This window comes from Malaya genurostris, chromosome 3, assembly GCF_030247185.1.
Source record: "Malaya genurostris strain Urasoe2022 chromosome 3, Malgen_1.1, whole genome shotgun sequence".
NCBI classification, from domain to species: Eukaryota; Metazoa; Arthropoda; class Insecta; order Diptera; family Culicidae; genus Malaya; species Malaya genurostris.
The window spans coordinates 304,338,330-304,366,106 of NC_080572.1; the positions used below are offsets into that span (position 1 = coordinate 304,338,330).

Consider the following 27,777-nt stretch of genomic DNA (forward strand, 5'->3'; position numbering starts at 1 on the left):
CTGCATAGTCTCAGAAACTTATAACCATTAGATGTAAGTTTTAAGCTCTTTAGGTACTATTTAGATATCTTTTTTCTTGTTGGTAATCATTTAAAACAGTTTTTTTTTCGTTTCGGAAGGGGCCTTCAGATATAAAACCAATCCTACTCATAATATTAATTGTATTAACTCGCATAGTAATAATTATCAATTAATCAGTAAATCAGTAAATAGTCATATATTTTGGTTGGGACTGTGAAGGATTAATAGATCCTTTCATGTGAGGTCATTTCACACCAATTGGAAGCTTCAATCGCTGCAATAATGCACGCTTAATGCTTGCTGTCGATGGGTTTCGAAGTAGTCCACCAAAAGTATACCATGAAAATCTCAGTATTCTGACTTATTTAAAAAACTCGTTCCGATTTCAGTTTATTGTTCGGGAAATCATTTTGTTCTTTGACATCTAATATAATGTGTAATGTGAAGGTGCATAAGCCTCATAATATTTATCGAATTTTTTTTGATTTTTCGTTTTCGTCGTTTTTAGGCTGAACGAAAATGTTGTGTTAAACTTTTGACTTACTCGTTCACATCCAACGGAAATGTAAACGACTTTCTATCGACGGTTGCCCACGCCTAGCTTGTCTGCGGTGACGCGATGACTCTACCTGGCGTGAATGCAACAGAAACAGAAACAACAAGAGTTTTCCAATATGATGCATTACATGTGCTGTAGATGTTTCACTCGCTCCTAATTCACTGCGCGGCTCGAGACAATCCTATTTGAATAAAAACAAGCTGCAACCGAGGCCGGGCATTGCAGAACTTGCTAAACCACCGCGATCTCAGCCACGCTTCGGGCATTAAGTGCACAGTTTCCTGAGTCGTACCAGCAGTAACAGCAAAGTCAAGAGTGTTTGTGTGGGATTCTCAGTCGCCAAAAAGAGATTCCACCGATTCCGCATACTATTACGCTTATCGGTAGTGTATAATAACGAGGTTATTTTTAATCCGCAACAATACTTCTAGTATAGCCGGTTTTTCCGACGTGCCGCTGCGTTAGTCTAATCCGGGCAGTGAAAGTGAACAGTTGTACCCGAATACTTCAGTAAAGGTGGGTGTTTCGAATCAAGGATCCGAGTAGGCTAAGAGAAAGTGCTGCCAGTTGTGTCATGTAGGTGTAAGGAGAGAATTAGTGTTTGATTGTTACTGCGAATAATTATAGATCAGTTAAACACAAATTGTTTATTTGAATGGAGGAGAATGTGCAAAAAATTATAACTGTGTGTCATCTTCAGGTCGTTGGTGCGATGTGAAAAATTATCACCCCGTGAACAAGACACATTTGTGTCGCATTTTGCATTGAATGTTTTTCGAATCAGAAAAACCTTTTCCCAGACGTGGGATGATGTGGTAGATGTACGTCTATGTTTGTTAAATGTTAAAGGAAATGCGAATCTCTACTCACCGGCTGTCTTATAGTAACGGACACGGTTGAACAATTGAATACATTACTTTTCAAATTTTGAATCACCCACGAACGACATGTTTTTTGTAATGCTTCACATTATCAAAACCTACACCACGTACGCATTTTAAACAATTTTATGAATATTCTGGCTCATTCCAAATCGAAACTTGAACTAATAGTGGAATGTTTGATACGGCTGAACTGCTTGTGTCATCAAAACTATACGGCAAATATGAAACTGCGGAATGTTTGGAAAATGATCTTTCTCTCATTATTACTTTTCTATTGTTCGAATTCCGGTTACAAAACTTTTTGAAAGAAATATATTATATTTTCTTTTTTACTGGTGAACATGAAAGTTTATTATACTAAAATATTTCCTGGACGAAGATATTTCGACGTTGTAAGAACTTGTAAATGGATGGACTTTGCTGATCTAACAAGTTAATAAACTTTCCAGTTAAACAATTTTGTATTCGAAACAGCTTCTCAAAGTTGCTATTCGGTACACTTCAAACGGATTGCTAATATTCCTCAACATATTCGACACGAAGCAGTATAAGTTTCTATTGACGGTTTCCCATATTTTACAGATTATATTGCGCAAATATAGCCATTATTGCTTTTGCTGAATTTTATCACTACAAGATTCTTTTCAAGTATCTTTCAGTAGTTCTTTTGTAAAACGTGGAAGAGAAAATGATTTTCATTTTCTTTTTTAAGTGTCAAAGAACAAAGCTCAGGTGCTTAATACGTTGAGAAAAAAACATAACTTTTTGATGAAATCTACTTTCGTGATCAAGATCAACATTAACGTGGATTAAGTTTTTTTATCATTTGATACGCAGGTATCTAGAGATCGAAAGTTGAATTTTTATTTGAATTGAATCTACTGTGAATGCAACTGATACTGTTGACATCTAATCATAAATTCTTTTTTTTTCATCAAATAAATCGACTAATTTTATCAATGCTCAAGGCTTAATCGCGCATTACAGCTGAATGGTTTAATTCAAAAAATGACATTCAAAGTGCAAAAAAATATTTGAAAACGTTTTTGCAATGACTGAGCAGAAACACATATTGGAGAAGCCAAATGAATGAAAAACTAACAGAAAAGATGAATTTTTGGAAAAAGATACGCTCAGAGACAGGACCGGGTATCGGCCGGGTGACGGCCAGGATGTAGACCATGTTCGATGTACGATCTACTATGTCTGTCTGGCGTTTTAGAGTGACTAAAACAAGATTCAGAGTGGCGAAATGGTAGCGCGTATGCACGGAATGCATAAGAACGCAGGTTCGAGTCCTGTTTCTGAGCGTATCTTTTTCCAAAAACTCATCTTTTCTGTTAGTTTTTCATTCATTTGGCTTCTCCAATATATGTTTCTGCTCAGTCATTGAAAAAACTGAACTTAGTTATGGTGGCTTTACGTCAAACAACTAAAATTAATAAATCGTTATTTTAAAACGATTTTTATACGATTTTATCCATGTCCAATTTTTTTTGCACAATGTTTTTATCCGGTGTCTGCATTCAAAAATAGTTAAACGAAATTTTCGAACTACTTCCACCAAAAACGCAACCAACCAATCCGAACAAAATCGGAATTAAAAGTATCCGTGCACAATACACCTCCAATATATCATGAGCAGACTGATAAATTGATAAACTTATTTCAAATCATTATTACCAGAGGAGAAAGCAAACTAAACTTTTATTGAATATTCAGATATGAAGATCTACACACTTATTTTTTTTTCGCTGACTCTCGGCAAAATAATTAGTGCGTTTTTATTCGCTGAATATTCTCATCGAATTTATGAATACAAGAATACATCGTTTTCCTTGCCGCTTCCATTTCCTGTTCTCAAAACTCACAGGTGATTTCAATAGAAGTTTTTTGGTTTCAATTATACTAAGTGAGAAGTCCAACATTAAGGTTCAATTTTGATTCCAAACCGGTCAAAGGTGAACGGTTTTAAATTACTTTTTTGTGCTTCCCATATAAATGAAAGAATGACTTTAACTAGGAATTTTATGTGTTTAAATATGTATAAGCGAAAAAGCATTTATATATTGTGAGTGTAAGGAACTTAAGGGGGAAGTAAGGGATAATTTGAATCAAGAACCACTTTTTTTGTAATTTTTTGACGGAGAAACAGCTCAAATAAATTTATTCAAATTTAATTTACATTACAAAGCATCCTTTAAAGAATATTTAGTTAAACTTTCGTATATTAATATTGAAAAGCAAGGCGGTAATATTCCCCAAAACCTATTTTGAGAATCATGTTACGCGGGGAATACGATAACTCGGCGTAGAATTATTTGAAATCAAAGTTGTTCTTAAATTTACTTAAAGTACGAGTTTTTTCTCTTATTTTGATTTAAAATTACTCAAATTTACATTACATTATGAGTACATTATGAGCTCGTGCATAGCAACATGAGTCCCTACACCTTTTTTTAAATAAATATTTATTGAGATATGAGTTAAACTTAAATTATTAAGATTTAAATTGGGTGCTCAGCCACAAGTGGTGACTTTTCAGCCCTATTATATACATGATTTGATTATTACCATTAAGGCATCATTTGCTTCCGCAATTTTTAGATTTTTGTGTAGGGAAAATTGTAACCTACTTGTATTGTGTAATGGGAAAAAGGAACTTATATACTAACTTACTAAATAATACAGAGAGCGAATCGATTCAATTGAAGATTGCATAGATTTTTGTCGGATTTTGCTAATAATCACATAATCACAATATCTGGCAAAAGATCTAATATGATAGAATATTAGAAAATTTGGAACATTGTCAACTTTGCACGTAGTGAACAGTTTTTGATCCTTGGATGTCAAAACACTTTACTAAAGGGAAACGTCTCTATTTGAATTTTGAACATTTATTTGGCTTTGTAATGCATTTGCTTTACAGAATACACAGAATTGAGTTTATTTGGAAACAGCAGAATTTTTTGTTTTACCAGGAGTTTGAATAATATTTTGCGATTTGTTATCGCTATGATCAATCACAGCCTACTGTATGATTCATAATTAATAATAAATTTGCCGAATATGTGACATTGATAATTTCCCCCATGAACTTACCTATCGGTCACTTTTTAGATTGTCGCATGAATATAGTAGCTATCAGTTACCATTGCATACAGTCAAATGATGAAATAATACTCGACTCATAATGCCATTGTACCACGGCTCAAGTCTCGTTCAATTTTATGAGTCTACGCTGAATGATTTACAAACTTTGATAGCATGCATGCATCATTCCCCAGTTGAGTCACGTTCGTTGGCAGTCGTAACTAAAGCAATTCCAACAATGACGACATCTCAAATGTATTCTAAATCCGGCTTAATCTTCTTTTTTTTGCTTGTGACCCCAACATATCGCACCAGAGGAAGTTACCGATTAGTGCATGTTACTTTGTATGCAACGTATGCCGGGCCGTCGGCCCGGGGGGGATTGCAATATTATGGACTTCTATACATAAAAAGATTCTTAAAAATTTGTGGGCATTGGAATATCGTCGAAATAAGAGATTTTTTAAATACATTAACTTAACAAAATAGATCATATTCACAAATGTTCTTTTGTTTTTATTTTATTTCAATATTGAATTTTTCGAATTTCCGGGCTCCCTAAAAAGTCCGGTGCTGGCGAGATTCCCTTCTTTCTTCACCCCTCTCGGTGGCCCTGCACGTGCTGAGTTGTAGAAAATCGTCCAGAAAATTTTAATGCATTCAGACTCAGATGCAGTCACTCGTAGTGAGAGTGTTACTGGGAAACATGTTGGGAATGAACAAAATCCAGCGAAAGAGAACTGCAAAGTTTGAATTATCTTAATTGACTATATGGTGGGTGGTGACGATAGTTTTAGTGTACATCACAGTTTGTGGTTTGAAAATTGCATGGCTGCAAGTCAACTAAACGTTTTCGAAATTTAATGCATCTCTCCTGCAGTGTCAGCGGTTAACACTATAAAATATATGATGTTGCAATGAAAGCCTTGACCTTCGAGAGCTCTGAGTCATAGCTTAGTGAATAGGGGAAACAAATCAGCAAAGCACTTCCAGTTAGTTTTATATTTATGTTCAGATGTTCAGTATGTTGAAAGCTTCATTCGATCAATTAAGAATTTGAACTTATTACTTTTCTTTTTTCTATTAACTTTTCGTTTTAAATCACAATGTTTTATCAGTTCAAGTTGACTTACTATTTCGTCTATGAGGAACAGCTTCTACATTATTTCAATTCGAAGACTTGTTTCAATGAATATAATGCTCAATTGCACATTCCTTGATCAACAAATTGATCAGATAATGGAAGAAGTGTAAGAATATAAAATCGTATGTATAAACGAAAAGTGAAAATAATGAAAGTGAAGTATTCAAAATGTAAACTTTGTCCTGAATGTTAAATCATTGTGTAGGGCATCGTGCAGCTTCTACCGAATGAGTTATTTCGTCGGAAGTTTGTTACTCTCTCTGTCACGTTTGGCTCTGTGAGAACTTGTAGACACACCTTCAGAAGAGGTTTCAGTGGCTTATGCTTATGACAGTTGAAAACAAATTGCTGTCTCAGTTGCAACGTCGAAACGGCTTTATTGATTAAATTATTGACATCTTTGCTCGACGTACAGAGTCCCAAATTCTTCTATTGTACCGATGATACAACATAAGTTTAATAAAAAAATCCATCCAAAAGCGTATCGTTATTTCATTGTACTGAAAAAATATGCAAGTGAATATCCATTCCTCAATCTTTAGTTTTCACATCGATGTCAAACCATATAATCAATGAACAACCCGTAAATTTTGAATCTAATTTTGGGTAAAACTGGAAACCTCTACAGATAAAAACATAATTATTTCTACTTTCTGTCGGAGATATGTTCAATAATTCATGATAAAATTTTCAGTAGTATGAGATAACCACAATTAACTCACAGTATAAGTTTTCTAAAATGTTTGATATGAACGAACATTAAGGTGAAATTCAGTGCCAAAATAAAGGGACGCGAAATTTCAACTGCATGAATTGAACAAATCGTGCAAAACCGAAACATAGAAATACGGATTTTTTTAGTGATTGAGTGCAGTGGACTTTGTTCGCTTGTAAACCAGACACTATCTGTGGATGATTATAAACCATGAGTATTTTAATTGACTCAAATTTGTGCGGAGTCGATCAATTTAATCATTCAATTTAAAACCAAAATGCTCTTCTAATTGATTTTCTCGCCTTTTTCTTTTGATATCAATGGTTTTCATTAGAAAATTGAAAAAATTATTATCCGGAAAAAAATTGTATTTTCGTGTTAACTCTGAAACACTGAAAATGGTATACAAAAATTAAACAAGGCTTGTTCAGGAAAAAAAACTGGACTAAATCTGTCCAATGTTGAAAATTACAGTTACTTAATTAGGCTGCATGAAGAACCTACGAACTTTTCAGGTTACTTCAACCATTAAGGTCTGTGTAGATTTCTCTGCAACCGATTTAGCTACTTTTGTTCAAGAATATCGAAATTTTTAACAGTTGTAGCTTATTATTTTTACGTTTCGTCTTTTACTCGTCAGTGCAGAGCAGTTCAAATTGAACTGCTTAGTGCTAAACTCGGCAGTTCAATTTGAACCGCTAAGCAGACGTAAAGTTTCTGCTACTTACAGAACACTTTTTGTTTTGCAACGGAGTGCAATGTCTTTTCTGACGTGCCGAACGAAAACGTGTTTTCGACTATTTCTGGCCGATGCAGGTATGGTCATTTAGGGGTTAGCCAAATTTTGTGCTAGGGCACATAACTGTTTTTATTATTTTTACGTTTTTGACTCATCAGTGCAGAGCAGTTCAAATTGAACTGCTTATATGAGTCAAAGACGAAACGTAAAAATAATAAATACTGTTATGTGCCCTAGCACAAAATTTGGCTAACCCCTAAATGAGTTGTAGCTTGCTGTTTATATTGAGAGAGATCTTCACCAGATCCCAATACCGCTCGATAGGCCGCAACTCTGGGTAGTTAGGTAGATTCGACTTTTTCGATACAACGTGGACTCTCTTCGCTCTATATCATTCCAAACATCTTTGGCGTAGTGTCAAGATGCCAAATCAGTTCAGTGTAGCGAGGAAGTGTCATGGCTGCGTTGGAATTTTTGTATATTACGAGGTAGTGATAAGCTTTAGATTGCTCGACCACAGTTGCATATTACCTGCCAAACCAAATATTTTTTGGGAAACTTGGCCTTTTTCTTCGTACTGAAATGCTCCTGTACGCCGTTCTGTTGGATGGCAGTATAGAAAGACATTCCGGGTAGATGCTTAAAGTCTTCCATCACATAAGTTTTTTCGTCCGTTATCAAGCAGGAAAGCTTCGTAATTTTTTTTGCAAATTTTTCTGAAGTGTATTGCACTGTTTCTATTCAAACAATGTGCAGTAAAATTTTGATTAATGGTATTGTTTTCTAGATCCATTGATCTAAGAATAAAATTCATTGAAAACTTTAGAAGTTTTTGAGAGCCAATAATTTTATGATTGTATCAATTTAAATTTATCAAAATTTAAAGGAACCTCATAAATTTTTGATTATGGTGTATACCTTTTCTATATAGAATCCAAAACATGGTCCCAAATCAGCCTAAGCTATAGGTTTTAGAAAATTTTCAAAAATTGTTGTCCTTTTCAAAAATAAAATGTAAATCATAATATTGAACTTGTAATTCGTTTTGGCCATGAAGAATGCATATGCGAAATTTGCGCCTATTAAAAGTTTATAAACATTTTTTATTGACTAAATTTCGCTTAGATTATGTATACAATCACTAAGTAAAATTTCGTTTTTCATCCTTTCCTGCCAACTTTAAATTAATGTTAGGCATTATTATCCATTCAATTTCAAATATAATTCTATGCCATCTCACATATGTGCAATACTAATATTGATGAATTAACGAAGTAAAGAGTAATTTTTAAAAGGTATTCAATTTTCAAAAATAACACAAAAAATTTGAGAAAATTTTTGATATCTTTATTGGAATCGATAGATTGATTTCATGTAAATATTGGCCGCGTATCCGCGTTAGATGGCCCATGCGCAAGGTTCAAGTTTCATTTTGACACACTTTCTCCAACATATCGGCCGGTGTAAATTCAGTTCAGTTTCAGGTCTCTTCCGTTCTTTTCGATAAAAAGTGGATCTTTATCAAACTTTGCCAGCGGCCATTCATGATTAATTTATATAAGGTAGAGTGTTCGGTTACCGGCACTTTGTTCTTTTTAGCTCATAACTTCTAACTTAGTGCTCATTATGTGGACATCTCTACATCAATGGAAAGCTAAAGTCCCTGGCTAACAACTGATTAAGAAACTAAGTTGATTCATTTGATTGAAAAAAAAAATTGTTATCAATTTAGTAAAGCGATAAATTTTGTCCATTTTTAAAAAAAAGGTCTTCGGTTAACGGCACCCCAAGAAATTTTGCTAAAAATGGAAAAATATAAGTAAAGGCTGCACCTATTCAAAGAAAAAACAGAATTTATTCTTTTTGGAAGCGTTTTTGACAAAAGTCTTTATTGTCTGATTGTAACTTCGCCTTGGCTCTCTTGGTCGAGTATTTGGATAGTGGCGCCTTTGGTATTAATTTGGTCGGTCTTCAACGTTTTTTCTTAGCCGGAGCATCTGCTGTATGAGCAGCTAGATATTTGTCTCGACAGCAGCCTGCATATCATTGCTATTTTTTTGTCGAAGAAAATGGGGTGGCGGTAACCAATTCGGCACAAAAAGAACGTGCTGCTATTACACACAGATGACATTTGTCGGATTGACGCTATCTGCTTTCTGTCAAAAGTTACGGTGGGGTGCCGGTAACAGAACACCTTCCCCTACCAAACGACGATTCATGATTAAATTACAGGCCAAACTGAAAAAGTTTGACAATGACACAAGACACGATTTACGCGTGATCTGTCAAAAACAGTGTTGCCAAAAAGATACCGGCAAAAAAATTCCTTTTATAAACTGTGAAAATTTAACTAAGCATTCGCTTACAAGAGTGCTGTTTGATCGTCGATGCTAATCATGAAGGATATTCTACCGTTTCTCATCCAATGCGGAAAGAAGCTAAAGTGAGCGAAGTTCAACACTCTTCCAGGAGTGTATGAAGTCTTGCTGAATTGACTTTGAAAGGTTTCAGCAGATTGTTTGTCATCTTTCGTGGAATGCCGATTTTTACTGTATTTATGATTATTGCCCATTATTCTGTAATCTTACCGGAACGCAGAGTTAGATTGCAATTGTAAAATCTCCAAATCCTTTTGGGACAGAAGGTATTATTGAGCGTGCATTTTGGTACCTCAAATCGTTCAGCACACTTTAGTTTTGTGCAGTCTTTCTACCATATTTAATACGAAAAAAGAGGAAAACCCCGCAACAAAGCTTCCGACATAAACGACAACGGGGACGACAATGGACGAAAATACGATTGGTGAACCAGTTGTTTCTCAATCATCGCGGGATAGTTATGGATCAAGGTCATTTCGCTAAAGGCTGTTTCGCCGAAAGAGTTATTTCACCGAAATCGTCTTAAAATTGTAATTGAAATTGATTTAAAATAAAGACAAATGAAAGATGATTACGTTAACACTCGTTTCGTTGACAATTCCACTTCTTGAGTAAAGATTGATTCTTGTACTTCTTGTACTCTTGATTCATGAACCTCAGAACGGAGTTCCCAAGAAAACTTGTTGTCTATTTGATACTAAGCATCAAATAGACTTGGATAGGTGTATCTACCAGGCAAATATATGTGGTATTTTTCGTTTATTATGTAAAATTTAAAAAATATCATATGCGGCAACGCCACATCGTTTTGGTTCATGTGCTGTCCGACCTCGCTACCGCTCATTCAGACCTAACTAAATCAAAGAAACCTAGCTTTGAGTAGACTGGGCAAACGAGGCGGTTACAGGTTTGTATGCAAAAGGCCGCCGCTTCCGACGTCGGTCGGCGCCCGGCTCAGCTGGCTTTGTGCCGCCGAGTCAACGTTAAACCTGGTTTTAGCAAAATGGAAGGAGAAAATCGAGATTAAAGAGACTATTTTTGCAGTGTTCTTGGATCTCAAGCGCGCTTTCGAAACAATTTCTAGACCTATACTGTTACAAACACTACAACGCTTCGGTATCGAAGGAGTAGCATATAGTTGGTTTGAAAGCTATTTATTTGATAGAACTCAGAGAACTGTTTTCAACGATGTTGTGTCTAGTTTCCAGGGTGATTCACTTGGTGTGCCACAGGGTAGTGTTTTAGGTCCGATTTTATTCATTGTGTACATAAATGACATGAAGCAAGTGTTATGGTTTTGTGAAATAAATTTCTTTGCTGACGATACTGTTCTGTTCATTACAGCTAAGGATTTGGATGAAGCGGTTGTACATTTGAACGAAGATTTACATTCTCTGGCTCGGCTCAGTGGTTGAAATTCAAGCAGTTAAAACTGAATGTCGCAAAAACTAAATATATGGTTATTTCTTCTTTAAGCACTGAACGTGAAGCCAACATTGAAATTGATGGAGAGATTGTTGATCGCGTTAGAAAGTAGAAGTATCTTGGAGTCATAATTGATGAAAAGCTAACATTCAAATCTCACGTTAACAACATCATCTAGAAGGTTACCAAAAAGTACGGTGTATTATGCCGCCTGAAAAATGATTTAACGACCAGTAGTAAAATTCTCCTGTATAAATCAATACTCTCTCCTCACATTGACTTCTGCTCATCGATTCTGTTCCTTGCTAACAACACGCAAATATTGAGACTCCAGCGATTGCAAAATAAGGTCATGCGATTGATTTTGAAATGTAATAGATATACTTCCTCTAATATTCTATTCTGGACGAATCAAGCGTGCTGCAGCATTGAGGGAGTTCAAAAAATTGTGTATTTCACACATAAAATCTATTTTGTAATAAGATCTTCAATGAATTAGTGCAATTTGATTTTTTCGAAAACTTTGTAAAATGACGAAGATTGCATTTATTTTATTTTTGTTTTTTTTTTTAAGTAAGACGCATTAGGTTGTTATGTTCTGTATGATGATGATGGATTTTTAATAATTTGTTTAGTTAAAAAAATAATTAATTGTCTACAAAAGTATGAGCCTCGCGCGCGCAAAACAGGTAGAGCAATCTGGAAATTGGATATGACTGGAACTGGATATGTTCTCTTTTATTTTTGAAAGCTTTAGCATTCTACGTGTCGAGTTCGAATCTTGACTTTGTAAGATTTGATGAATTATTTATTGATTATATTTCGGAAATAATAGGGATCGGAAGTTGTTGATGGAATTGGGCTTGGCTCTGCTCATCCGCAGTCTCGTTACTCCATCGTAGCTGATGTTTGTAGCGATGAACTGGTCCGGCGGGAAGGGCCAGGTGAATTACTGTCTGATACTAACAAAGATATCGGGTTCGATTCCTGATTTGTTCAAGGATCTTCCCGGGTTGGAAATTTTCTTGAATAACCCTGGATAGTAAATCGGAAATATTTGAATGTTTTCTTGTTCTCAGTTGTACTTTAGAAGGAGAATCTATACCTGCTGGATTAACCAGATCGTTTTATATTTAGTTAACTGGTTAAAATATGTGATGCAATATTTATTATCATTTAGATAAATCGTCCAGCTCACACCTTTGTAGGGGTATGAGGCGGGACCATCATCATCATCATCATCATCTTGGCTTCGGTTATGTGGCTGCGTCATAACCCTTTCGGTGAAATGACCCTTTCGGCGAAACGACTTTCGGCGAAATAACCTATTCGGCGAAATGGCATTCGGTGAAACGACTTTCGGCAAAATGACCCGATAGTTGTATAGCAATAAAAAATATTTAAAAAGCCAAATCATGGAAATGTATTTGGAAAAGTTATCTTCTCAACTTCATGGCTGAGCAATAAAGCAGAATGAATACTCTAAGAGAACATTCATGTTTGGTACAAAAAGCTGAATAACGACTACTCACCTTTTTGTTATACGTCATATTTGAATACGTCATGATTTGATTCTAGTCTTACAGTTCTGGTTGGTAACAATTGATGTTAAAATAGAAACGGAAAATGTTTTAATAAAAGGAAGAAACTCCCAATTTGATTACCTTCTTAATATAATGTCATTAGTTTGAAAACGCAAAAATATAAGCGCATCTAGTTCTTACATAGTTTCTATACTAAATGACAGTGTCAAGTTGCTGTCATATTGCTGCGGTTACTTACATTATACCATAATAAAAAAAAACTGTCCCAAGCTCTAAGCACGGCATCTCTTCTATGCATTCCTCAACGTCATTAGGGACGAGTTTTACTTTGAAAAGTGCCACTTCAACCGATGTTTTCTTCCTTTTGCACTTGTCAACAGCTGTACCTGTTTTTGACACGGGTTTTTTCATGTTTTGCACTCATTGGGTGCCGGAAAAAAAATTCAAAGACAAAGTAAAATATGTTATAGGACTAAAAATAACCTACCACGTAATTCGTAGACAGCGTGTTTTGAATTTTTCCGCCCCTCGTCATCTTTCTAATGCGGAATGAACCCATTACAAGCATACTTGAATCACCGTTGTTCTCATTTCCACTTAAAAAATGTAGGGCACATATGACACACTGCGTACGATTTTCGAAACTTTTCCTCATTCGCTATTTTATGATCTAACCTTACCGCTTTTTTTCTTTCTCACACTATCCACAGATTTTAAAACCGCCTGTCGAAGCACTTAGAAAATATGGCCCTTGTCGAAAGTACTACCAAGACTGAAATGACAATCACCGAGTCGCAGACACCTGTCATCTCGAAGGAAGTTGTTGTGGAAAAATCCTCGGCCGGTGTTTCCGAGAAAAGTGTGACACAGTCCAAGAGCTATGGTGCCAGCAGCGAGAAGGAAATCGTCGAAGAAAGCGATAATTCCATTTCCAAATCGGTGGAAAAATCCGAATCCTCGTTCGCATCCGAACGAAACGTATCCCAGAAGGTGTCCGAAACGGGATCGTCGAATTCGTCACTGCTTTCTTCGTCGTCGGTGGTTAGTTCCGTGACCAGCAGTAAAGTAGTTTCCTCCTCGTTCAGTTCGTCCACCTCATCGTCGCTGTCGAGCATTAAAACTTCTTCCTTCGACTCCAGTAGTGCTATCGATGAGTTTTTCAAAAACTAGTATGACCACCTTTGCATTTGATTTTATTCAACCGAATATTTTTATTTAAAAAAAAAGATGTTTGTATCGAAAAATTCCTTAGCTTTCTTTACCTTTTGAGTTTAGCCGTGTCCTGTAAGCAAATAATTTATAACGAAATTGTGAAAATAAGAATAAAGAAAAGATGATGTTCGATTCAGCGGGCCGGTTGTTGCTTCTGTCATACACGATAAATTCCCACGGTGCCGTGACAAACATGCTAAATTTAAACCGACACCGCTATGTTCAGCTTGCGGTCTTTAACACAAACTTTGCATCTGTTGAGCATTAGAGCAGTAAAAGTTTTTTTAATAACCTCATCCGGACGAAAATTACGGACGCTGCTTGAGAACACCTCACATTCTTCCCGGGATTATATTTGCTCACAAGTGCGAACAGGCAGGTAATCAAGACGGTGGTGAGACAATGTGCCAGAGTTTTGCTCGGTTTGTCGCTAGTAATAATTAGTGTTGTCGCATGTTGCCGTCATTATTGAAAGCGGTTTTATCATCGGTCAATTATGTTTCTTGCATGATGCTGGGACTATTGAGAACACGGTAAATGAGCTTGTGTCTGTGGATATGCTGTTACAAATAATTAGTTGTGATCCTGGGAAAGCTGAACATGTGTTTGAAGGAAGTCAAGGGAATAATCAAAATATGATTCGTTATTGCTTTCAACGAATAAATAATTGTGAACAAGCCTTACTTGATTCGCCGTTCGTTTGCAGCATCATTTTTGGCCAGTTAAAAATTAAGTTTAAAAAGCAAAGTCTTGGCATTACATTCCTTCCGGGGAATTTGGCCTTTCTGTTTCAACAGACTTCGCAGCCGATTCTTAGCGTACAGAATCATTGCATGGCTAGAACTATGGATCCTACTGACACTAAGAATCCTTCCAGGTCAGGACTCGAACATACGACAGCTGGCTTGTAAGACCACTGTCCTATGCATTTAACCGCCAACCCGGGACTAAATTAAGTTTAAGTGTGTAAATATTATCTTTCTGCGAAAAGGGCTAGCCCAAATACCTTGTGGCATCCGGCGACTAAAACGCTCAACCAGCAATACTAGGTTGAGAAAATTTACCTATTGGACTACCTTCCAATATGCACTGCAAGCGCACGAACGATTGTGGTGCGTTATTACGCCTTTCTTATATAGAATCGACTTTCCAACCGAAGACCGCATAGTCGAATGTCATATTCCATTCGATTCAGCTCGACGAACTGAGCCAACACCACCTAGTGGTGTGATAATGCCTTTTTATTACTTCAAAATTGTCTCATGATTTTTTTATCTTTTTATAAAATAATTTCAGACACTAATTTCATTTTTGATTTTGATTTTTAACTTTGAGAAGAGTGATGCTAATCTAAAAAACCCTTTTTAGTCCACTTTGTGGAATTTTCATAGATGTTGAAAAATCACCAAAGGGGGGAGGCTACATGAAATTTCCGAAATCGAAAAAAATTTATTTATTGAAAGTCTTAGAATTGCATGAAACGTTAATTCTCGACGTGTCATCTTGAAAAAAAAGAAAAGTCAATGTTTTCAAAAAAAAATTTTTGGGATGACACAAAATCTTGACGTTTCAATTCTAAGACGTAATTTTTCAAGATCGAAAATTTTCAAACTTTAACCGCTGGGTGGCACCTCTTACCTATGTCCGATTTAGCTCAAATTTTGCATGGAGACTTTTTTCGAGCTGCTTAAACTTTTGAACAATAGCGCTTAACGAAATTAGAGGTGATCCCTAAATATTGGCACCCTTATATACATTAGAGCGAGAAAAAACAACGAGTCTTGTCTGTTACGTCACTTATACCATTATATCTCCGGAACCAAAAGTCACAGTAATTTGGTTTTCGAACTTGATTAGTGGCTCGAGAGTAGCTTCAAACGAGTATAAGTTCGTTGAAATCGGTTCAGCCATCTCTGAAAAAAGCGTATAAATATCTTTGAAAAGTGCACACACACTCATACACACACACACACATTTTCCGATCTCGTCGAACTGAGTCAAATGGTATATAACACTATTGGTCTCCGAGGCTCCGTTAGAAAGTCGTCTTTTTCTAGCTTCCACCATATATAGTACTTTAAACCTAATAAATTTCGAATACAGTCACAACGGTTGATATTTTATAAAAGTTTATAGTTTCCTTAGATATCAAATTAGTATTCCGGTATTCATTAGTTAATCTACTCAAAAGCACTGTTTTAATCAAATGATTAGCTGCTATAAATTACATTAAAGAAAAAGAAATAACCTTTATTTTTGTATCTAGTGTTCATAACCTTTTAACTATTTCAGGTTTGTTTGTATCAGTTCATCACTTTTATTCAATGTAAGATAGCTACATACTTAAATTTTATCGCTGAATCTCGGCAAACAAATGCCAAGATTTGCACAGCCGAGTACTCGGTAATCGTCTCGACATAATGTATAATTACTAAGAATCTCGGCAATCCTAAATTTATTTACTGTCAATTATTGCCGAACTTTTTTTTTTCCATAAATACGTTTATTTCATAGGCAATATACGCCGTGGCATCCACAATACATAATACTTTAAACCTAATACATTTCGAATATCATATTAGTATTTTGGTATTCATCAGTTAATATAAACACTGTTTTTATCAAGCGATTTGCTATTATAAATTACATTAAATAAAATACATTTATTTTGTACATGATCTTATAACTATTTCAGGTTTGTTTGTATCAGTTCATTACTTTTATTTAATATAAGATAGCTATTGGTTGAACTCATGGAAGAGAAAACAATCTAACATAAAGTAAAATTTAAATTGGAACTCCAAGAAGGAAAATCTAGAAATGATAAAGAAGTTTAATCAAAGGAAGGTCACGACAAGCAAGAATGTCGCGAACTGGGACATTGAATAGTCTACCTTGAGTACGCAAGAAATTTATTAGTTGAGATCTGACATCACGATACTCCACGCATGTCCAAACGACATGATCAATATCGCGATAAGCTCCGCCACAAGCACAATGATTTGTCTCGGAAAGTCCAATTCGAAGGAGATGTTCATCTAACGTGTAGTGATTGGACATGAGTCTTGGAATGGAGCAATGAGCCGGGACCCAAACTATTGTGATTTGATAATATTATTGAATATGACGTTCAGGCACTGTTTTATTTTGCCCAAGAAAAACGGTTCATTTTTGCCAGCAGCGTTTGAGCGAATGGCTTCAATTGCACTCAGACTATCTGTGAAAAGAAATTAATGGTTTGGAGATAATGTGACGATTACATTCAAGCTATAATGAACTGCTGCTAACTCTGCTATATAAACAGATTCAAGTTCTTGAAGTCTAAATGAGGCCGAAACATTATTGTTGAATATACCAAACTCGTGATCCGTCCGTGTAAAATATTTTCTCAGAGTCAATATGCCTGAACTTACTTGTAAATATTTTTTGGGATTCCCAACAGGCGTAGGTGTTCCGGGATTCCACGCACTTCGCGCTGCATGGATGTGTCGAAAAATAAAGTTGAGTCCGGGACATTTGGGAGGCTGACACTGATAGGAATATATCTTGAAGGGTTGATTTCCTGTGACATATTTTTAACCATAATGTCATGAATCTTGTTTGAGATTGAAGCTCAACTAGCCTTTCGAAGTTATTAATAACCAGGGGATTCAGTACCTCACATCTTATTAGCAGTCGCGATGAAAGCTCCCAAAAACGGAAGAATGGAAGAACTCCCGCCAGAACTTCAAGACTCATTGTATGTGTCGAATGCATGCAGCCTAAAGCAATTCGCAAACAACGATATTGAATTCGCTCTAATTTGATAATATGAGAGTTTGCAGCGGAACGAAAGCAAACGCATCCATATTCCATCACTGAAAGTATCGTTGTCTGATACAATTTTATTAGATCTTCCGGATGAGCACCCCACCAAGATCCTGATTTTGTTCGGAAAAAAATTTACTCTTTGTTGGCATTTTGTTATCAGATACCTAATGTGTCCTCCCCACGTGCATTTGGAATCAAACCACACCCCGAGGTATTTGAAAGTCAAAACCTGCGCGATCATTCTTCCCATCATATGGAGCTGGAGTTGCGCGAGATCATGCTTTCTTGAAAAGACGACCAGCTCTGTTTTCTCCGCAGAGAATTCGATACCCAGATGAACAGCCCAATCGGACAAGTTATCTAAGGTATCTTGCAATGGTTTATGCAGATCAATAGCTTTGGGTCCAGTAACTGAAACCACGCCATCATCTGCCAATTGTCTTAGTGTACATGGGGTTACTAGACAGCTGTCAATGTCGTTTACATAGAAATTATACAGGAGCGGACTGAGGCATGAGCGTTGCGGGAGACCCATGCAACTAATTCTGAGTGTTGCCAAATCGCCATGTGAAAAATGCATGCGTTTCTCTGACAGAAGGTTGTGTAAATAATTATTTATAACCGCTGGGAGTCCATGTTGGTGGAGCTTGTCTGAAAGAACATCAATGGAAACTGAATCAAATGTTCCTTTAATGTCTAAAAATACAGATGTCATTTGTTGTTTTTGAGCGAAGGCAATTTGGATGTCAGACGAAAGTAGTGCAAGGCAATCATTCGTCCCTTCTTTTCTACGGAAGCCAAACTGAGAATCTGACAACAAACCGACCCAAGTGTCGAGACGTCGAAGAATTTTTTTTGTCGAACAATTTTCTGATGCAGGACAATATTGCAATGGGTCTATATGAGTTGTGATTGGAAGCTGGTTTCCCCGGCTTTTGAATGGCGATAACTTTCACTTGCCTCCAGTCAGGTGGAACAATATTTTGCTCCAGAAACTTGTTGAACAATTTCAACAAGCGTCTTTTTGCGAGGTCAGGCAGTTTCTTCACCAAGTTGAATTTAATTCTGTTCAACCCAAGAGCGTTATTGTTACAAGACAATAATGCTATAGAAAATTCCATAATTGAAAAGGGACTATCAATGGAACCATTATTTTAAGTAGTTGCTCTACGAACAATCTGAAAAAAACTTTCCTAGCGAAGTCAAATAACCATCGGTTTAAGTATTCCTCACTCTCATTTCCCATATTACGATTCCTTCCTGAGATTTCTCTTGACAAACCTTCGACAAAGTGTCTCCAATAGTTACATTTTTTGACCCGAAGTATGCTTCTGTACTTGATTTCTAAAACCGTTTTAGAAACATCTTGTAAGCATCTTGTTTTGTGAGTTTAGCATCGGAGCACTCTTTTTCCTACCAAGGGTTGGGAGGCCTTCTGTTAGTCGTTGAACCAGGAAATCGTTTGGTTTGGGCTAGTTCTGCGGCCTCCAGAATCGAGCAAACGAGGAAGTCATATGCTTCAAGTAGGGGGAGCTCTTCCATTGAATTTCAAATACTTGAGATGTTACTTTGGTCTTCAATCCCGTCAATGTTTTTCGTCAAATCATATGGAATATTAACTGAATTAGCAATGCCTTTGTTACTGCTAGTTGAGATGATGATTGGTAAATGTTCGCTACCGTGCAAATCAGGAAATATTTTCCAGATTCAATCTAGTCGAATTGAAGTCGAGAAAAGAGATAAATCTAGCGTACTACGAGGTCTGTTCAAAAAGTACCCGGAATTCTCATTTTTCTAAAAAAATATTTATTTATTCGTCTACATCTATATGGTCCCCTTCAAAGTAATCCCCCCTAGATATAATACACTTATGCCAGCGTTTTTTCCAGTCTTCGAAACACCCCTGATAGTCACTTTTTGTAATGCTCTGTAGCAATCTCAGCGATTCTGCATTTATCTCTTCAATCGATGAAAAACGCTGTCCTTTCATGGGTCTCTTCAACTTTGGGAACAGTAAAAAATCACACGGAGCGATATCTGGTGAATAAGGAGGTTGGGGCATGATTAAAGTCTTGTTTTTAGCCAAAAAATCACGAATAAGCAACGATGAATGAGCAGGTGCGTTATCGTGGTGCAAAACCCATGAATTGTTTTTCCATAAATCGGGGCGTTTTTTTCGAATTGCTTCACGCAAACGTCGCATTACTTCAAGGTAATACTCCTTATTGACGGTTTGACCTTTTTTTTTTACTTTTCCCACATTTTCATCGATTATTGTCGACCGGAGCGTTCGTCGTCTTCAACGTCTTCGCGGCCATCTTGGAAACGCTGATACCACTCGTAAACACTTGTTTTTTTCATAGCAGACTCACCGTAGGCTCTCTGTAACATTTCGCACACTTGGTTACACTTTATTTCATTTTTCACGCAAAATTTAATATAAATTCTTTGACTCTTCAATTCTTCCATTGTTTAAACTAACAAAATTCGCCGAGCTCAGAAAAACACGTCTACACCAGCCGCTACAAGACAGAATGTAAACAATGAATACAGCTGAAAATTTCACCATACATTAGGGACATATGTACCAACACAATAAAAAAAAATTTTGACCACCGGACTCTCCAGACGCGCGCAATTAAAAAATTCCGGGAACTTTTTGAACAGACCTCGTATGTAACCATATGATGAGTAGCGAATTCTTCAAATTGGCTAATAAATTTCTCTAGTTTGCATATCGAGATAGTCTAGGGCCACAAACTCAGTTCGACTGATAGAGCTGTCAACTTTTGTCTGCAGACTCATGGATTACTATGATTGATGGTGCATGGCTAAGTTCTTATGGTATGTAATGTAATAACTTTTGGATACTTTTTATATATTTTCCAATCAACGAAAATCTACTAAATGGTATTTAAAGGTAATTTGACAACGTTGCCAGTAATGCTTTCGGATAGAAAAACAGAAACTAACGAGTTCAGGTAATTATTTTATACATTTTCGATAAAATCTTTCCTTTCTTGTTATCAATCGAAGATTGAGGATAAAATTGCGTTATTTCTGCTTGTTTAAATAGTGATTAGAATGAATGTTGGCAATAATTTGACACATATGTAGTACTAACATGGCATAGGTACTATTGAATGATTATATAGCCATAGCTAACATTCGATTAGTCGTAGTGTAAACGATTGACTGCACCAGAAATCGGTATCTAATTCCAATTATCGACAGTGATGCTGCCTTAGTGGATGAGTGCTCCTTTAAATATTCTTTGGTTTGGTATTGTAGGTCATACATTCATAGATTAAGTGTCCTGGATATAAATAGCTGTTTCAGTTTATTGTCATTCGATTTCAAACGCTTCGTTTTATAAACTACTCTCTGTTCTGGTTTGCATAACCTAAAATACTGTCTTTCAAAATTGCATCGTTCATTGGAATCAAATCCAGCCGCCGGATCTGATTTGTTATCCACCGATTGAAAATGCAATATTAAAACTCTAAAATATGCTACTGTTAACGAGTGCGGTTGAGGGTTCCAATATATTTTCTACTCTGAATTTCTAAGGGCTTGTTTAGTATATGTGTATATATATTTTTATTGATATTCTCTAAAGGTATTTTGTGTATTGTCAATGGGTTAAGTTATTTCGTACGAATGTGTTTTGTATTTTTGTTTTTTTTTTTTTAGATAATTTCTCTACCGAAGCCACACCGTGCATTTCGTGCAACAATTTGTTAGCATAAATCTAGGCGACTTTGATCGGCGGTTGGCGGCGCTTCTCGGAAAACAATTTGAACTTTTCTCTTCTATTTTTTTTATTACTCCTCTAAAAATGAGAAGTTAATGCACGAATTTAGAAATAAACAGAGGTAACTTGGGGCTTCATTAACCTTAATTGTGTTTTCGTCATTTGATTGTAATATCAGCTATAAACAGCTGTGTTTTTGAAATCATAATAATAGTTAAAATTCAAATTTCAACAACCGTGGTTCAATTGACTTCACTGGGGAACATTCTCTGCCAAATGTGTGCCGTTCTTACATAAATTTGCTTCACATCAACTTGTTTGGTTTGGTGGTAACATGTTCGGTCAGGTGTCCGATTGGAATTTGGCATGATTTTGACTATTTTTGGCATTTTATTGTCTGATATTCTACTACCATAGTTTAGGCGACAGATGTTAATGCTAGCTACCAAGCGTGTTAAAGTGAATTACTGAGCCCTATTAATTAGCACTGTCATCTCTTTGTTGTAATCACACAAGCATCACAAATCTAGTTTCCATTTATTTTGGGTATTTTTGGTTTTTGTGTTTTGCAAGTTTTTTTTCTATGGTGCTTTATTCTACAACAACAGTTTATCACAGCTACAAACTATATTCTATGTCGGATGACGTTAATATCTATAATTTGTAATGTTGCATTATATCTATATGTAACGACTTTCCGTGTTCGAAATTATTGTATTGAAAACAAATATCACAATCTGAATTATGCAAATCTTTGCTCAGTAGCCATCAACAAAACGGTTGCATGTTACGTGTACTGATTCCTCGGGCTGTAAACTTAAGTGTAATAAGACCTAAAAATTATTGATCGGTAAGTGGTCGAGAAAACCTTTGCTAACATTGTGAGCGATGTTGGTAATCGAATCTAATTTCATTCGAAGAAGCTTTCTTCACATTACCTATGATGTGAACTTTGTTAAAATTAATTACGCTATTCCGTGTATTGTAAGAGTGTTTCAAACTGATTTTTGTCTCTAAAACTAATTTCTATTTAAATGTGCCATTTTGACACTTTTTGACTAGCACATTTATTAGACCGACGCACAGTGCACAGTAAGTCGAAACGGGAAATTAGTGAGACAAAAATATTTTCGCTATGAAATATTCGTTTTTTTTGTAGTTAGTGTCTTCCCAATAGTTGTTTGTAACCAACTGGTGCATCTTTCGATGTGAAAGATCACTAAGGTGTTCCAAATTTAGATTGAAATCTGGAATATAATTTTCGAAATTGAATAAAACAATATTACATTTTACCAAACATTTGTTCATTGTTGTTGTTTGCTGAAAAGGCCACTTTTCTATTTTCTCATTTGAACAAGCTACATCAATTTTTTTAGAGTAAAAGTAATGTGGCTTTAAAATATCACTAGTTTTCAACTTTTTGTGAGCAGTTTTGCGATAGAATCGTCTTCTGAAGAGTTATCAGGCAAATTATAGCGCACAGTTTTTCTCAACAGGGTATTTTAATGCATATGTGCATTAAAAAAGTTATGATTTTTTTTATCCACAAAAAACTAGTCAACCTTCTTATGTCAATATTCAACAGATGACTGATCGATAAAAATTATTTTTATACGGTTTCTGATGTCATAAAATTACAAAAAAAAACAAAAAATCGAAAAAGTCAAATAAACGGCAAAACGTAGCAACATGCCATCTGCAACAAAATTTGATCGCATACATCATTCTATCGAAAAATAATAAACAAAATACCTAAAATCGAAAATAGATATTTTTCTTGAAAATTCAAACTAATTTATTACAAAAAAATGATTAAATTAAGTTTGAACAATTGGAAGTATAAAATACGTTGTGATACCGTTGTTACGATCTAGTATGCCATAGCATTACAATCAACAGAAATTTTCATTAGCTTGACAACCATTCAAACAAACAGGTACAAACTAGTGAAATACGAATCCGACGCCTGTTACGTTGAAGAATTCCAAAGTTACAGTGAGACAATATATGCGTTGTATAAATCATTGTTTGGTTCGTATTCACAGTCACCAGACAACTGTTCATAAATTACTGTTTCGACATATGAAGCATTGTTTATTGGAGACTCCCAAAATGAAATTTGTTCAATGATTGATTAGATTTTTCTGATGTTTCACAATTATATCCTATTTTCAGAATTTTTTGTCGAAGATAGAATATTTTTATGTTCAGTAAGGTTCAGCTAAATGGTCTGTGAAGTTCATGATATGACTTATCTTTACATGCTTTGAATTGTGAATGTAAGTAAATCGCGACGCTCCTTTTATGTGCATCTATAAAGATGTACATTTTTCTAAGTGTGAAATATTGAAATACACACCTAAAAAAATCGTGTAAATTTACGTCTTCTAAGACCGATATATACGAGCGTCAAAAATGATTCATTTTTACAGTAGGTCTAACACATATCTCATGCATTTTGATATATTTTTAAGTGATGAAGCATGTAAATTTACACACCTACTTTAAAAGTAGTGTATGTTCGACACATATATAAATCAATCTTGTTAAATTCATTTTACAAATTACGTTCTTATAATTTGAGTCACACGAGGATTTACGTCACCAATAAATTTGCTGTGTATATTCAAGAAAATACATCTATTTAATACATAAAAATATGCCATTTTCGACAAAAATGTGTATTTTGATAATTAAAAGATGAATGTAGAACACCAGAAAAAAAATCATTGAAAAAAGTTATGCAAATTATCAATTCACATAAATTTACAACCAAAAGCATGTAAAAATTTACAGCTCTTCTTTTTCTTCTTCTTCTTCTTTTTTGGTTGGCGTCACCTCACTTGAGATGACGCCGAACTGATGGCACAGCAACTAAGGCTATATTGCCAGTTAGTTTTCGTTTATAGTCCAATGGACTTTCTTTTCACTTGACTAGAAGCGAAAATCTCTCTGTGTGGCTGCGTCGAATCGTCAAAGTACGGCTGAAAATCCTTTCTTTCTTGCGAAATACTCGAATTATCTCCGGACTAACACGATGCAACGTGCTCACCCGTTGAGAGTTTCACCGGAAGTGAATTTACAGCTCATTTTCCTGAATTTGTCATCGAAACAGACAATTGAGTTGTATGTGTCAATAAATATAATAAAGCTTGCTTCAAATAGAATTGGAACAAAGACAATTGCCTGTATTTCAGTTATTTATTATTGTATTCAAGATCTTTTTTTATACAAATGTAGCGTTTTCTTCATACTTTTAAGAAAAAATACGGATAAAATTATTCGTCACGGTTTTGAAGGAATTCTCGAACTTTTCCTGTAACACGGCTCAGTAGGCGGCGCACACCTTCTTCGTCCATCGTTTTATGTCGTTTTCGTTTTTAAATTGCACTACCCGGTGTAGCGAAAGCTGCACCTAAACCGTTCGTTTTTACCAATTGCACTACACCAGTGCTACACTTTTTCTGCACCGATACCACTGGTGTAGCACTCATGAAAAGTTTGGTGTAGCTCTGTGCAATGGAATCGTTTATTGTAGTCAATGGTTACTGTTTATGTTTTCGTCATTTTTGTTCGTTTATTCATGCCTCAGTGTAGCACTGCACCGGTGTAGTGCAAATTAAAAACGAAAACGCCATTAGCTATCTTATTCCACCAGGTCGTCATTTGATTGATGTCTTTGACAACGTTTCCCTTTGCCTTGAGTCTCCTCTTCATGATTGCCCAGTATTTCTCAATAGGGCGGAACTGGGGGCAGTTGAGTGGGTTAAGGTTTTTCGGAACAAACTGGACCACTTTCTCTGCATACCATTCTTAAACGGCTTTGCTGTAATGACAGCTTGCCAAATCTGGCCAAAACATTACAGGATGGTCGTGGGATCGAATGAACGGCAAAATTCGTTTTTGGAGACACTCTTTTTGGTATAGTTCCGATGTCATTGTCTTATTTGTAACGAAAACTTTCGTTTTTTTGCCGCAGCTGCAAATGCCCGGCCAAATCATAAATTTTCTTGCAAATTTGTCGGCAAAAACAAATTTAAATTTGGCTGGAACATCCCCCCGAGCCGTTGATAAGTAAAATTTTTGACCTGGGATTTGACCGAAGTCAGCCTTGACACAGGTTTCATCGTCCATCAGAAGACACCCGTTGAACTTGGTCAGCACCTGGTCATATAGTTTCCGAGCACGAATTTTGACCACACTATTCTGTTTCATGGTCCGATTTGGCTGTTTGCTAGCTCGATACGACCTGATTCCTTCCCGGAGTCGAGTTCTCCTCACGGTACTATGGGCAGCACCGAATTTTCTGGCCAAATCACGGTCCGACAGATTAGGATTCATCTTAATCGTCTTCAAAATCTTACCACGCAATTTCCGGTCGTCAGTTCGACTCCGACGATCGGCTTGAGGCTTCCGAATCGTCATCAATGTTTCCTTATACCGTTTGATAACGCGCCATACGGTATTTCTGGGCAATTTCAGCTGTTTAGCTAGCCTAGATGCAGACCACAATGGATTTTCCAAATAACTGTGCACAATTTTTTTTCCTTCTTTCGGCTTCCATGTTGATTGTTTACAAAGTACAGTCGATTTTCGGAATGTCAAAAATCATACGTGAAGCTGACAAAATTCCCGACACGTGGGCGCCAAGAGCTTCCAAATCCGTCCACCAGGAGCGCCACAATATGAGCAAAAGTTTGTTCCAATTCTAAATGAAGCAAGCTTGGGTTTACGTCATGTGTAATTCTCATATTTTCTAGTAGTGTGGAAAAGCTTGATTTTGGGGGCCTCCAAAAACAATGCTTCATATCCCGAATACATTTTGAATTAAATTTTGGATTAATGACAACTTTGATTGTATCATAAGAAGCGGACTTATCCGTAACTTATTATGTTTTGAGATGATTGAAGCACTGAGCAACGGCTCGAAACGTATATGAAGGGGAGACTGAGGCCAAAAGATACATTTTCAGCTTTTATTTTGTTTGTTATTATATTCATTTTGTAGGCTAATCTGAACGCGATGATTGTTAATAACATTTTGTGATTAATTTTGAAACAATCATGTTTATTATCATTTTGTTTAGATAGAACGGTTACTGGATAGGGGAAAATGGAAAGCAAAGTCTGTGGTTCTCCGAAACAATTTTTTTTGTGCTCAAATATGTATGGAAAAGTTAGTCTCAATGATGAAATCCATGGAGTCTTTTCATACATATTTACTGATCATTTGTGTGGATTCTGTAACGATTAATTTCGGTACAACAGATTAGAATTTTTGACAAATTTAGGATTTTCCTATAAGTTGAATGACTTAAATCTCTGATTTCATCGTTTCTTGTGTGTTGTGTGTTATTGGTGTTGAGAAAAGATCTATAAAAAAAATATTCATCACTTCACTTCAACTGAGTTTAACTGTAGCAGTAAACATAATCAAGTTGGCTATGAGTTGGTCGCATTAATTGAGGTTGCAAATACCGTTGTAGTTAAAAGCGGCCGAAAAAGTAAAAAGTAACTGAATTTAAATCTAATTTGATTATTTCTATTTCTGTTTCAATTGTTACCCGGTTTTAAATGTAATACTGAAGAGCTTTAAATAGTAATAAATACATAAATCATTCCATTTTCGAGGAGCGTATTATAAAAACATAAATTGATTTTCTTTTCAATCGCATATCTTATTTTCACTCCGACCAGACCTGCTGAAAAGTCCAATTGACTTAAAAAAAGCTTTATCTGAATAGCACCAGCAATACATTTATGAGCGAATTTTACGGTCATTTTTTTTATTGCAGTTTGGTATTGAAGGAAAACGCAATGAATTTCAATCCATACATAATACAAGATCCAAACTATTCTTGTACGGATAAACGCGTTCTAATCTTAATCTTAAGTTTTCTAAATAATTGTTACTTGGTGATTACTCAAGTGAACAGCCAAGACCTGCAGTGGCTTTTTCATTGTTGTATAATATTTTATCTCAAATATAAATTAGATTATAATTCTCTATATAACTAACAACAACTACTATGCGCATGAAAAATACAACAACCGACGTTTTATCGCTCTTTAAAATGTTTTACTTTAATAGTACTGGACACTGTCCACCGAACAGCGCTATTGCTCACTTTAAGCGTTGGGATTGTGTGCCGCCTGGCGACGAAGATCAGATCGAATGATTGCGGTTACCGCCGAACCAACGAACAACATCACCGCCATCGTGACGTTTGCCACGATGTCTCCGCTACTGTTGAGGATCTCCGAGTATACCATAGTGAATGCAATTCCGAATACCTGGGCGGCCGCATTCAACAGACCGGTGGAAGTGCCCTCCGGTTCCGGATAGGTTAACTCGGCAGCAAACTCGAATCCGACGGGAAGATAACCCGTCATGAAAAAACTGTAAAATTCATGGGGGGTAAACAATGAAGATCAAATATGCTAATCCTGTTTGATAGGTGTTGAACATAGAAAAAAAATGACAAATTACGGTACT

At 35.9% G+C, this 27,777-nt stretch overlaps 2 protein-coding genes across 3 annotated transcripts in view; one reads left to right on the plus strand and one right to left on the minus strand.

The window, feature by feature from the left end:
- Nucleotides 1-789: 789 nt before the first annotated feature.
- On the plus strand, nucleotides 790-13,853 carry LOC131436841 (uncharacterized). Of its 2 annotated transcripts, none has more exons than XM_058605771.1 (2): nucleotides 790-1,156; nucleotides 13,216-13,853. In XM_058605771.1, the coding sequence occupies exon 2, from the start codon at nucleotides 13,250-13,252 to the stop codon at nucleotides 13,673-13,675; it is 426 nt and encodes a 141-aa protein (XP_058461754.1). In that variant the 5' UTR covers nucleotides 790-1,156; nucleotides 13,216-13,249; the 3' UTR covers nucleotides 13,676-13,853. The 2 variants fall into 2 exon arrangements, with proteins under 2 accessions (XP_058461754.1, XP_058461753.1); XM_058605770.1 differs by having other exon boundaries at nucleotides 792-1,096.
- A 6,650-nt stretch (nucleotides 13,854-20,503) lies between these two features.
- LOC131439129 (heme transporter FLVCR2) overlaps nucleotides 20,504-27,777 on the minus strand; it is a 66,636-nt gene continuing 59,362 nt past the window's right edge. The window contains exon 10 of the mRNA XM_058609788.1: nucleotides 20,504-27,681. Coding sequence (XP_058465771.1) covers nucleotides 27,411-27,681 — 271 coding nt within the window. The 3' untranslated portion in view covers nucleotides 20,504-27,410. The remainder of the gene's footprint in view (nucleotides 27,682-27,777) is intronic.